The sequence below is a fragment of the Canis aureus genome, chromosome 25, assembly GCF_053574225.1.
Source record: "Canis aureus isolate CA01 chromosome 25, VMU_Caureus_v.1.0, whole genome shotgun sequence".
NCBI classification, from domain to species: Eukaryota; Metazoa; Chordata; class Mammalia; order Carnivora; family Canidae; genus Canis; species Canis aureus.
Genome location: NC_135635.1, coordinates 10,043,599 through 10,057,317, shown reverse-complemented (window position 1 = coordinate 10,057,317; position 13,719 = coordinate 10,043,599). Strand labels below are relative to the sequence as shown.

Here is a 13,719-nt window from a genome sequence, read left to right as displayed (position 1 = left end):
GAAAATGTAAGATATTACTGTTGTCACTGCTGTCTTTGTGCTACCATTTTTACCCTCATGTCGTATCGGTTCCACTCGTAGGGAAGCAAAGTTTCCAGTTAGATTTATGTAGAGATAAATTGCTTTTACAATCACTTACTGACTTTTAAACCTCAACATTCATGTTCTCACTCAGATTACACAATACCCATGCCCTAAAATAGTTTCTATTCTGTGAAAGATTACCTGACAAGGCATAATGTGGTAAGGGCTATAATGAAGTTCTGAGTTTGCGCAGAGACCTCATAGGGATGAAGGCAAAGGCAAGGATTGTGATATTCAAAGAGTTAAAACAGATTCCTCCCAGCTTAGAAAGAAAGACCTGGGATTTCAAATTCTAATTATCTTCCTGTGGGAGAAGCATCAACAAGTTTCGTATTGTATTTATGCTACACAGCAACATTTGTGCATGGTCTTCAGTCTTGCCTTTCCTGCATCTTTTCCCACAAAGACTGTCCTTGACCAACACCAGAAATGAATTTGATTTCTCTAATGCAGAAGGTAATTGGATTTTTCTTTATTGAATGCATCCCTTTAATGACTGTCTCTGCTCTTGCCAATTTAGCTGCAAGTGACCTGACATTGATCTGATGATATGACTTAAAATAAAGAGTTGGAGCTGGGGGTGAAAAAGACCAGCTGTCTGGCATCAGGGGGAAAAAATATGTTGGTTTTTTTTTTTTTTTTTTTCGCCTCATCTTGCCATTTTCCTGAGAAAATCCTTTATCCTTGAATGTCATTTTTACAAAATACACTGCTGTAATAATTGGTCATACAGCAGCAGATTGCCTTCTTCTAGAGAATATAATAAGTATTTCCCAGAAAGTGCCCTGGAGAAAACATTGAAAATTGAATAAAATCCACCCAGTAATCATTCTGTTCCTTGGAAATATTTATTACCATGTAGATTCTTTCTGGAACAGGGTAAATATTGCTGAAATATTGCTGAACAGAATTAATTAAATCTTACAAGGAACTGGTAAAACATGAAATATTTACTTAAGTATTTATTTACTTAACCTTGAGGTTTTGTAAAAATAAAATTTGACACAAGAGTTGCTATTCAAGAAAGTTACAAAGGGGTAGTGGATGAAATTGCTGTTTGGAAGAGTAACAATTCCTTCCTTAAGGGAAGCTATGATATAAAACTCTTTTTATGCCCAAGAATATATGGAATTTAAATTTTTCTACTTTTGCCTTCATTCACTTTTTAGTAACAGTGTAACTCACTTGATCCATGCTCAAATTTTATTCTGTCAAGATAAAGATTCGTTCATTCTGACAGATAAGAATTCTCTTTGATCGAAGATGCAAAGCTTGGGCATTAGAGGGAGAAAATAAAAACTTGTCATTTTAAGTTGTAAAGAAGAAAATAATAGATGAGAAAATCGTAACTAAATTTCCTTTTAAAAACCGGTGAAATCAATGTTTTTCCCTTTTGAATTTTTAGTGTTAGTTGCACTCACAGTTATCAATGTCATTAATAATTTCAAGAAGTTAACTGAGAGTTTGTATTAAAATCATTCATGGCATTTGTTGAATTTGAAGACTCAAAGCCACATCACACAAAACTATTGTAAGCCCTGTGTTAGAGCGGGCATAAATCTACAGTGTTGCTCAGTAAAGAGCAGTGAACTTCTTTTGGTTCTCGTCAACCAAGAGAAACTTGGGAGTTCTATTCCAAGAATTATCTTGAGAAAGAATATAAAGAAGAATTAAGAGTGAGTATTTCCTGGAGACTGGGCTCCTTAACCTCTGTTCTGATTGCAATTTAAATGAGCCTGTGAAGCCCTGGCATGCCTGTGAATGTTTCCAGAGAGCACGTCTTAGATGCTGGGTAGCACAATAAGATGGGCTTGCTTGAGAATTGATGTGCCTTCCACAGAAAGCCCAGGACGATTGAAGGGGTCATTGATCCAGAAGGACTCCCCACTGAAGAAAAGTCTTTCATCATAAATGATTAAATCTCACTAATTCCAGGCCAGGCCATTGTTGGAAGCTATACCTAAGTGCAATATTAACATCTTAAGAGCAAGATAAAGAGGGGCACCTAGGTGGCTCAGTGGTTGAGCATCTATCTGCCTTTGGCTCAGATCATGATCCTGGGGTCCCGGGATCCAGTCCCACATTAGCCTCCCTGCAGGGAGCCTGCTTCTCCCTCTGCTTATGGCTCTGCCTCTCTGTGTCTCTCATGAATAAATAAAATCTTAAAAAAAAAAAAAGCAAGAGAGAGAAGTCTGTATTAATGGATGATGAAAATTCTTCCTCACTCAATTCAGTATATCTCATTCTATATGCATTTTCTTAATTTTGAATTAGCCTTGTTGGTTTGAATTTGGACATTATTAAATACAAATCCAATTAATGAAACAATATTCTTCTCTTGAAGGGAAGGCAGATTTTCTGGAAAAAGGAAAACGTGTGTGTGTGAGTGTGTGTGTACACATATACAAATATTTTTTCCTGTATCAGAAGAAAGAAGGAAATTAATTACCCACCCCATCAGATTTTTATAAATGCTTTTACAATAGGTTATCTATTTATGATACTTTGGACATTTTCTGAAATCATTAATATGGGTATGATCAATGAGCAATTTATTTTGTTAATGCATTTTTAAAAACTAGTGTTTAGGGACGCCTGGATGGGCTCAGTGGTTGAGCATCTGCCTTCCACTCAGGGCATAATCCCAGGGTCCTGGGATCGAGTCTCAGGGTCCTGGGATCGAGACACCTCTGTGTGTCTCTCATGAATAAATAAGTAAAATCTTAAAAGAAAATGAAAAATAAATAAAACCACGCATTTATATAAAATCATTTTGTCATTTCTTCATTAAGCGAATATCTTGAAGGCTTTTATATAAAAGAACCTTATACATTGGAAGAGATATAGAGACAAATCTTCACCTTCAAGGATTTTGAAGCCTACTGAAGAGAGAACAGATGTACATAGTAAGTTAAATAGAAAGTGGAAAGTGGTAAGTGACATAAGAGGGATTGATCCAGAACTACAGTTGGAGTGGACAGTGAAGATGTCACAATGTGTGATGATGATGTGATTTTGCCAAGGCCTCAGAAGATGGGCAGACTGTGCAAGTGGGAAGGAGAAGTAGAATATTTTTTAGAAGAAAACATAGGACTGAAAATGGCAAGGCAGTATGAGAATACTAGGCTATTAAAATAAATATTCTATAAAAATGGGTCAAGTCTCATACTTCATATGTCATTTTTTTAAGTCTAAAAGAATTATTTATGACAAACACAGAGGAGAGGCAGAGACACAGGCAGAGGGAGAAGCAGGCTTCCTGCAGGGAGCCCCATGTGGGACTCGATCCCAGAACCCTGGGATCAAACCCTGAGCCAAAAGCAGATGCTCAACCACTGAGTCACCCAGGTGCCCCCCTCACGCATCATTGAAAGAAAAAAAAAGAGAGAAGGGAAGGTAATATTTTGACTAGTGATATAGGTAGAAATGTAGACATGTAGAGAAATAGTTGAATCTTGGAGTTTCTGATTTAGACAAGCAAAAACTATGGTATTTTATTTATTATGTATGTTTTGTGTCTATGAAGAGGTTAACAATTGCTTAAAGATGTCTCCTTATATAAGGTAATCTTGACTGATGTTTTAAAGCATAGTCTCAGTAGTTGACATGTTGGGTGATCTTAAATATATTCATTTGTTACATAAAGTCAAATGAACTACTAAAATTTTTAATTGAAAATGTATTCTTGATTTTGTCTCTGCATATATTCTAGTGTTAAGATACGTACATATTTTATTCTTGACAAAATGTAAATTATATAAATATTTACACCTAAATGTAAGATTTCTGAAAGTGCTAAATAAATTCCTTTTATTGCTTCAGGTCACTGATATGATGCTTCAGGACAAGCCCTATCCTGATTGGGGAAAATCTGCAAGAGCTTTCTGGAAGAAAGGAAATGTTAGGATCATTTTATTCTGGTAGGAGATTATTTTGTTTATAGATTTTTGCCTTTCATCATTCACAAAGGACTTGAGTTGAATGTAGTTTTGTTTTAGATGCATAGAATTCTATGTTGAGAGGCATTTCCAGGGGATACTGTCTTCCACTTAAGATGATTAAAACCATTATCCTAATTATTTTATGAATTACTTTCTGCTTACACATTGTTGCCTATACACATTTACAAGAGATACATTTGCTAATACAGTAATACATATTTTACCAGAGGTAAGTAGGTTTTTGATTCAGCAAAAACAAGCTATAATTTTCATCAATGAAATCTGCTATAAAAATGTCTCCAGTAAATTCTAAATTTCCAGTATATTTGACAGGATATAATTTTGCTTTGAAGAAGTTATACAGAGAGAGAACCTCTTTACAAATCACATCTGGCTCATTGGCATTTCTTCTTTATGTAACTTCCTTTAGCTCTCTAGCCCAATCATTGCAATTACAAAATACACCATGTCTTATAGAACTTTGTTTCGCATAGCATCACCACTATTTATGTGTATTTGAACAAGTTTAGACAGAAAACATCAAGAAAGGGCACTTTTGCCTGACTGCGTGATACCACTTGAGTATAGAGTCAGCCTGATATATGAAAGGGTGTGTGAACTAACACACAGAAGTGCTCGAATTGATGCTACCTTGTGCAGGGTAAATTCTATCCTGCTCACCTGCCTTTTGAAATGGTAGAGAAAAAAATGTGTTTCTTCTTGGATTTATTTCCGAGGGTTGATTTCTTTTTTCATGCACAGGCTACAAAAATCATGGGATGATATACACACTCTAAGCTATCTTTGGGCTTTAACACTGTAATTAAATGTTGGTAGATATATATGGCATTTTGAACTCAATTCTTAGAAGATAAACAAAAGTAGATTCCAAATAGTGTTGTAAAAATGAATATGATTTTGTGGATGTTTATTTAAGCCTTGTCTCTATAAGTCAAGTGTGGCCTATTTTTATGGTGCATTTAGCCTTTAAATTTTTTTTCCTGTGTGCAAGTTACCCATGCAGCTTCCCTAAATAATATAGGATATAGCTATAGAAAATATTTATTGAGCATATGTTTTGCTCTAGGCACCATGCTAAGTATTTAACATGCTATGTATTTGCTCACTTAATCCCAACAATCCTATAAGGTAGGCGCTATTGTTGTGAGCATAGGTCTCTGACTCCAGAGATCCAGTTTTACATCATTATAACTAGCCTACCTCTAAGAGAGCAAAGGATACATCAGTGTGCAAATTTCCAAATGATTTCCAAATGATTATCCTTAGTCTCTTTTTAGGTAATGGTGCTATATTAGCAATACAAGACTCTGGGGACACCTGGGTGGCTCTAAGTTGAGCATCTGCTTTTGGCTTAGGGCATGATCCTGGGTTTCGGGATCTAGTCCCACATTGGGCCCCCTGAGGGAGCCTGCTTCTCCCTCTGCCTATGTTTCTGCCTCTCTTTCTGTCTGTCTTTCATGAATAAATAAATAAATCTTTTTAAAAAAAGGAATACAAGATTCTGGGGAGTCATTAAACCCTGTAGAAATTTTATGATTTTAGGAATCATAATTTTAAAAAGATAGATGTTAATATTAAAAGAGTTTATGGACTATCTCTCTTAAAACAATATGAATTTACTATGTTTACATTAATTTTATATTACTTAATGCATCTTCAAAGGCAGCCTGCTAATTATGTTCAAGGTGGCCAGTGACTCAGGTCACATGTATAATATTTGCAAAAGTGAGCCATGCATATGGTAATCTGAAGGCCTCTCTGATTTTTGTCATTAGCTACTCTTAATTGTAATTGCTGTTTCAGAGGAGAGGAATCCATACTGGATTTTTCCTTAAGTATCTTAGTATGTTTTCCGTGAACATTAATATTCAGGTCTACGTATTACCATCCCTTTTATGCAAATGGGTTTTTTTTGACAGATGTGATAACATAGCTCCAATTGATAACCTAGAGCATATTTTAAATACTATACAAATAATTTAATTAGTCACTGGCAAATAGATAATACTCTTGAATGGAGAGCAGTTCAGGTTAATAAATTCACACTGTTGTAGTCATTGTTTTTGTAAAATTATCAATTATTAGATGATATATTTGAGAGATGAGTTTTTATTGTCATATTTCAAAAGTAGTATTTCAAATCATGGAGAACATAAAATAACTGGAGGAAAATTTAAATGCTACTCTAAAAATATTTTTCCTATTTTATCCATTTCTATACAGTTAGATTATCTTGTCAACAGTTTTCATGGTTTTAAAAAAGGAAAATCCGATGCAAAAAGTTGAATATGGAAATTACGTGGGAAGCAATGAAATCTTCTGTTTTGTTCATACTTTTTGGATAAAAGAGATTTAGCAAGTATAAAGGGCATTTGTTTTTTTTGTTTTTTTTTTTTAGCTCTAGGAGATAGCATACAGAAATCTTTGGCAAGGTTTCAAATGAAACAAAAGATAGTATTTACACACTGTGTGTTACCCACTCAAAAAGAGGTTTTTTTTTCTTTTGGTTTTGTCCCAGTTAAGGGAAGGGAGATGAGTGTGAAAAACCTATGCTAGAGAAGAAATTTTGCAAAGGAAGCTTTCATAAGTTGCAATGTGATTATATGCAGCAGTTTCAACAGTACAACATGCAATTTTGTTCTGGTAAACTTACCTTTTACCAACATGTAGCTGCTTTAACTCATAAATGTCTGTCAGAAACTATTTCCTTTGCAGCAGTGGGCTGAGCTCTTACTTGATTCCTAGTGATAGATGTCCCTACATTGAAGAAAACGGTTCCTGTTTCTTTCTGTAATTGTGCAAAGATGAGGCTGCTATAGCACATGGATTTTGATGCCGGGGATGAGACTAAATTGTCGTGTGTGAAAAATACTAAATGAGAGAGGGAAGAATATTTATAGAACTTTCCTTCCAAAATCACTTTTCCGGCCCTTTTGTTAATTAAATAGAACAAAAACCTAAGAATGTAAATCCTAGGTTAATTCCATACACTGTTTTTATTTTCCAGAGGGGCTGTGAAAAACATTTCCACTCACTTGTATCTGAAGCAAATATACACATAAACATAGATATAAAAAAAAACAAGTAATATGCACCTGAAACTAATATAACACTGTGTATGAACTATACTTCCATAAAAATAAAGATATTAAAGTCAAGTAATATGATGTTTCTGTTAGCTCCTATTCCCCATTTTATTTTTTCTCTTGTGATACATTTTGTATGTCTTTTGATGGGAAGTATCTTGGAATAATATTTCCCGAAGGCCTAGCCTAGCTTAAAAAAAAAATAAGGGAAACACTCTCCTGTGATTAGTAGAGGAATTGGCAGAAGGAGGGATTGGGAAATTTGGTGTTTATTAGGGCTTCACAAATACTCCAGTTCTTTGCCTTCCAGACATAGGAGAGGATTGCATTTTTCTGTCTCCTCTGACCACATGACTTGCTTTGACCAATTAAAATGGGATGAAAGTGACGTGTCACATTTAGGTAGAAGCTTTCTTTTTTTTCTTATTTAAGTGAATAAGTCCCAAAGCAGGACTTGAACCCATGACCCTGAAGTCAGGAGTCAGATACTTAACTAACTGAACTACCTGGACACCCTTAGGTAGAAGCATTTAATTGGCAATGAGAAGCACTGAAGGGAGCTCTTTTTTTTTTTTAAGATTTTATTTATTTATTTGAGAGTGAAAGAAAGCACAAATTTATTTATTTGAGAGTGAAAGAAAGGAGAGGGAGAAGCAGGCTCCCCGCTGAGAAGGGAGAGGGAGCCTAACACAGGACTTGATCCCAGGACCCTGGGATCATGACCTGAACTGAAGACAGGCGCTGTTTAACAGACTGAGCCACCGGGGCACCCCTAAAGAGAGCTCTTCTCATAGTAGCAACTGGGAAGTTTACATCTAGCTGGAGCCCTGCTCATTCAGGTTCCCTGAATGACCAGCGGAAACCAGGCATTCTTAACAGCACAGTGGTCAAATAGTGTGAGTGAGAAATAATCCTTTGCAAATGTTAAGCCCCTGAGATGTGGGGATTGTTTGAAACTGCATCCTGCTGTATACGGAAATTGATCCTGGAACCAAAGTGTTGCTGTAACAGAAGGCTGGAATTTTTATTTTAAGTGCTGGACAGCAAAAGGCAAAAAACAACAACAACAACAAAAACAACAACAACAAAAAAAAACAAACAACCCTGATGATATAAGTTGAAAAAATGGTGATACAGGTGTTATAGTGGCAAAGCATTTGGTCAAAACTGTGGTCTATAATTACTTAGACACTCCAGGAGAACTGAGAAAATGGAATGTTAGTAATATGTTGATATATGCATCGGTGTATTATTGTGTACTTCCTTTTCTATTCTGAAGCATAGAGATTATCTTTTATTTTTCGGGTAATTAGTATCTCCATATTTTGAAAACTACTTTATCTAGTGCTTTAATGGTTTGGGTGGACATTTCTTGATCATGATTATCTTAACTCTTAACTGGGAAACAAATGTAGCAGCTGCTATTTGTCCTGTTTTGAAGATCATGTTCATTAATAAGGTCTAACAAAATTGTTTAGCTTTCACCAGACAAGAGCTAATCAAGAAATGATTATCATCTTCATGTACATGGTCTGGGAAACAAAATGATAATCATAAAATAACAATGAAATATAATAAAGTAATATAAAAAAACTGAAGAATCTTGACGGAAATGTCCATCAAGAGGGGTTTAACAATAGGTCTCTAGTATGCAGCTGTATGGATGCCCTGTATGACTTCCTTTCTTTTCTCTTCAAAAGGGATGTGTTTTGTTATTTTGCATGATCCTTTTCAGCCGTGCAATGCTATTTTTTATTATAAGATTAAAATATTGAAGAGAGAGTAATTCTGTTTGCTTTGCTCCAGAGGAAAGAATATGAATGTTTGTGTCCTAAAATTCGTAACTTGAAGTCTTGATGCCCAAATGATGGTACCCAGAAGGTGAGGTCTTTGGAAGGTACTTAGGTGATGAGGGTAGATTTCCTCATGAGTGGAATTAGTGCCTTTACAAAAAAAAGGTTCCAGAGAGATCCTTAGCCCTCTCTATCATGTGAAGGCACAGTGAGAGGGTGTAGGCTATGAACCAGGATGAGGACCTTCACCAAATGAAACCATCCTGGTGCCTTGACTTTAAACTTCCCAGCCTCTAGAACTGTGAGAAATATGTTGTTTACAAGCCAGCCAGTCTGAGATATTCTGTTACAGCAGCCCAAGCGGACTAAGATGTAGGTAAGTCACATGGAAGCAGATTTAGATTCATGTCTTAAAGAATTCCCTAATAATGTGAGCCTCTCAATGCTGAGCAAGCTTGCCTGATGAAATGCTGGATTTCCTGTTAGTAGAAGTATTCTAGCAAAGGCTAGATCATCTGTCAGGGATGCAGTAGAAGGATTTTCACATTCAATGAGAAAAAACGTAAATCACTTCTAACTTTTCATCAAACTTAAGATCCTGTGACTCTAGATGTTTAATTAGAAAGTATTACTCTTTTTTTGGCTTTATAATGAAAGGGTACTAATTTTAATTTAATATGCTCTGTATAATTCCATCATAATTATGAGGAAAATTTTTACATTAGACAATAATTCATGAAAGGTTCTGGGGCAACTATAGTATGCAGAACTTTTTGCCTCACTTCCCAAGTAATAAATTAGCCTATATCTTTTCTCTGGCTGAATTTGTCTTCTAGCCTTCAGCTTTCCTACCATCTCAACATGTCTTATGAAGCAGTTGTCTATCTTTAATTAAAAGCTGCCTCTGTAACTGAGGAAAAGCAGAACATTTCTAGCCCAAATCAGGTAACTGTACCTATTTAATCAGTCACCTTAATTTTAAACACCTCACAAAAGTTAACAGGCTCCATTTAAGTCTCGCTTCTTCTAAGCAGAGAGATCCAAGGATGCACTTCAACTCGTTTTCTTGTTAGGTGTAAATTTTCTACTTCTGAATAAAAAGGTGATTGATGTTGCATTATTGTCTTGTCATATTATTGTCATATTATTTGGAGATTTTCATTTAAATAGTAAATTCTGTGTTTATGCCTGAAAGATTTAACTCTCAGGCATCTATTTATACCTGGGCATTAACACAATCCCATGCCCCTCCAGACTTAATTTTGCTGAATTAAGAGCAAGTCTGTTTTTATTAACTTATTTAAATCAATACTTATTAAGTGCTGAATGCAATGTGAAATAGTGGTTAGAAGTATATACTCTGGAGCCAGCTGCCTGGCTTTCAATCCCGGCTTTACTACCTACTATTGTGTATTAGTTATTATTTTGTTTTAACTGGTATTATGATTGCTCTTTCGCTGCACCAGGTGCTCTCCATGGTGCTGAGAGCACAACTTTGAAAGAAATAGTAAGGACTCTTGACAGCATTAATTTTCTGTCTGATGAGAAATGCAGGGTGCGAGGGGGAAGGCAATGCCAGCTTTGGATTTGGATGCTATGATGTGCTTAGAGAGCCCTAGGGATGGTTTTTTAAAAGAACTAGAACCTAAATGTAATCTTAGGATAAGAAGGTGTCAAAGAGGAGGAAATTGAGGCAGATTGGTTCTGGAACAGAGGCAGAAGGGAAATTCAGGGGTAGCATGGAGTATTAAGGCTTAAGCAACTGAACAGATGGTGATACTATTTACTGAGATAGGACATTGTGGTGGGGGAGCAAGTTTTGGGTGGAGACGTAATAAGCCCAGACCTGCGTTTTGAGCTTGATGTACTAATTGAGATATCTTATAAAATATAGTTAATAGTATTGTAATAGCATTGTATGATAACAGATGGTAGCTATACTTATGGTAAACCTATAATAATGTCACCCACTTGCCAAATCACTATGTTGTATACATGAAATTAATATAACATTGTGTGTCAGCCATACTTCTATTATGGAGAGAGAGAGAGATACTCAATAAGCAGTTCTTTATATGGATCTAAAGCTGCAGAGTGAGGGAATGAGATCCAAGACAGAAATATTACTAAAATTAGTATTTCAGTTTATATTTTTACTCTCATCTAGATGTTGTTATCTACACGGATATGGTTTTTGAAGGAACGTGAGTGAATGTTAAGTGAGAATAAAAGATCTATGATAAAACCCATAGAACTCATTTATCTGGGAACAGGCAAAAGAAGGATCCACAGAGAAGACAGAGAAAGAGAGGATAGAAAGAATGAAAAATAGGAAAAGTGTATGTTATAGAGGTTAGGAGAGGAGAGGATATCAAGAGATGTAGCAACATCAATAGTCAAATGCTAGACATATAACAAATAAGATCAAAGTGCAAAGTGTCTATGAGATTTTGCTGGTAACCTCAGCAAGAATGGTTTTCTGGAATGCTGCCCTAGAAGCCAGACCTATACTGTGATTAGGAGAGGAAGAAGTGGGAACAGGGAGTATGGTCAGAAGGTGAGAGAGAAGTTGAAGAGATGTCTATATATTTAAAAATGGATATATTCCCTATGAAAAAATTAAATGTTTACTGGTTTGCTCTTTATTGATTTATCATATTCATTTTTAAAAGAGAGCGCATTTCAAATTATTTGCTGTACAGATATTGAACTGAAGCCTCAAATGAAATTATGTGGTAAAAATTTACTATGTATATAATCCTCATTCTTTAATAGAATATATAGTTAATAAGGCTTTAAATTAAAATACCTTCAAAATTTTTCAAGAAATCTACTAAAGTCAAAATGGTGATTAACATATTTCTGCCAACATATATTTCATACATATTTCTGCCTATATCACAGTTCTTTTTTAAAATTTTGCATTTAAATGCAATTTAGCTAAAATACAGTGTATTATTAATTTCAGGGATAGAATTTAGTGTTTCATCAGTTGCATACAACACCCACTGCTCAATACATCAAGTGCCCTCGTTAATGCTCATTCTCAGTTATCCCCTCCAGAAACTCTCATTTTGTTCCCTAGAGTTAAGAGTCTCTTATGGTTTGTCTCCCTCTCTGTTTTTATCTTGTTTTATTTTTACTTCCCTTCCCCTATGCTCATCTGTTTTGTTTCTTGAATTCCACATATGAGGGAAATCATATGGCATTTGTCTTTCTCTGACTGACTTATTTCACTTAGCATAATACCCTCCAGTTCTATCCACGTCATTGCAAATGGCCAGAGTTCATTCTTTTTGATGGCCAAGTAATATTCCAGTGTGTATACATACACACACACACACACACACACACACATTCATCTATTGATGGACATCTGGGTTCTTTCCATGTTTTGGCTATTGTGGACATTGCTGCTATAAACTAAACATTGGGATGGATGTACCCTTTTGAATCACTGTTTTTGTATCCTTTGAATAAATATTGAGTAGTGCACTTCCTGGTCCTAGGGTGGTTCTATTTTTAACTTTTTGAAGAACCCCATAATGTTTTCCAGAGTGGCTGCATCAGTTTACATTCTCACCAACAGTGTAAGAGGGTTCCTCTTTCTCTGCTTTCACATCAACATCTGCTTTTTCCTGTTAATTTTAGAAATTCTGACCTGTATGAGGTGGTGTCTCATTGTGGTTTTGATTTGTTTTTTACTGATGCCAAGTGAAGTTGAATATTTTTTCATGTGTCTGTTAGCCATTTGTATATCTTCTTTGGAGAAATATCTCTTCATGTCTTCTGCCCATTTCTTGACTGGATTCTTTGTTTTTTGGGTGTTGAGTTTGATAAGTTCTTTGTAGATATCACAGTTCTTGAGAGCAGGAATAACATCTTACTTACTGTTTCCCTAGGACTTAGCACAGTACCTGAGGCACAGCAAGCATTAAGTACATTCTTGTTAAATTAATTACTTTGGTGAGGACCTTCAAATCTAGCATACTGGACAATATTCCTGAAAAATTCTTCAGATAAAAGACTTCATTAAAATGATAAAATGATAATTAAAGATATTTTATGGTCAGTTGGTGCTTTACAAGAAAATATATAATGCTTATGAGTTATTTTTTTCTGAAAAATTTTTAGAAATATTATTTTCATTACTTTAAAAAATCCTTTTGGTTCCAAATTACATACATCCCCTACAACTAGAAAGTCCATTAAAATACCATGAACTGTACAACTGCAGTAATGCAATACCAGCCCCAACTGACCATAGAAGTTTTTATCTTAGGATTTTTTCCCCTAATTTCTTAAAGGTAAGGGAAGTTTAAGGAAAAAGAATTAAATAAGGTGGTCTTAAATTGCTCAATAGTACCTCTCTATTATAGGTCTTTATTCTATTTGCTAAGAACTGAAATAGCAACATTGAGTGTAAGGATAATCTTTGGATTTATGAATTTTTGAAAGAAAAATGCCCTTCAATAAAGGCTTAGAAATACCACATAGTTTTTCTGTATAACAAGAATTGGTAGAACAGTGATTCCTCTTTATTCTTAAATCTGCTGGTTGAATGGAGTACTCCCCTGAGCTATAACGACTAAGTCATACTTACTAAGTTTCTAAAGTATAGGTCATGTTTCAAAAATCCCTTGGGTTTGCATATAATAGTATAAATGCATGAAATTAAACTGGAAACAATAAATTCTAGAATTCTAGAAGAGAGAACGCAGCATTTAACCAAGTATAGTGACTTGACCCCAGAGAATCTCTGGGGTCAAAAAAATCCATTTTTTTTCCTCATGA

The 13,719-nt window shown here is 35.1% G+C and overlaps 1 protein-coding gene across 5 annotated transcripts in view; it reads left to right on the top strand.

The window, feature by feature from the left end:
* The window catches only part of TMEM117 (transmembrane protein 117), a 496,200-nt gene that overhangs the window by 331,304 nt on the left and 151,177 nt on the right, over positions 1-13,719 (top strand). For all 5 annotated transcript variants that reach the window (XM_077870369.1, XM_077870370.1, XM_077870368.1 and 2 more), the window contains one exon: positions 3,907-4,004. In XM_077870369.1, coding sequence (XP_077726495.1) covers positions 3,907-4,004 — 98 coding nt within the window. The remainder of the gene's footprint in view (positions 1-3,906; positions 4,005-13,719) is intronic.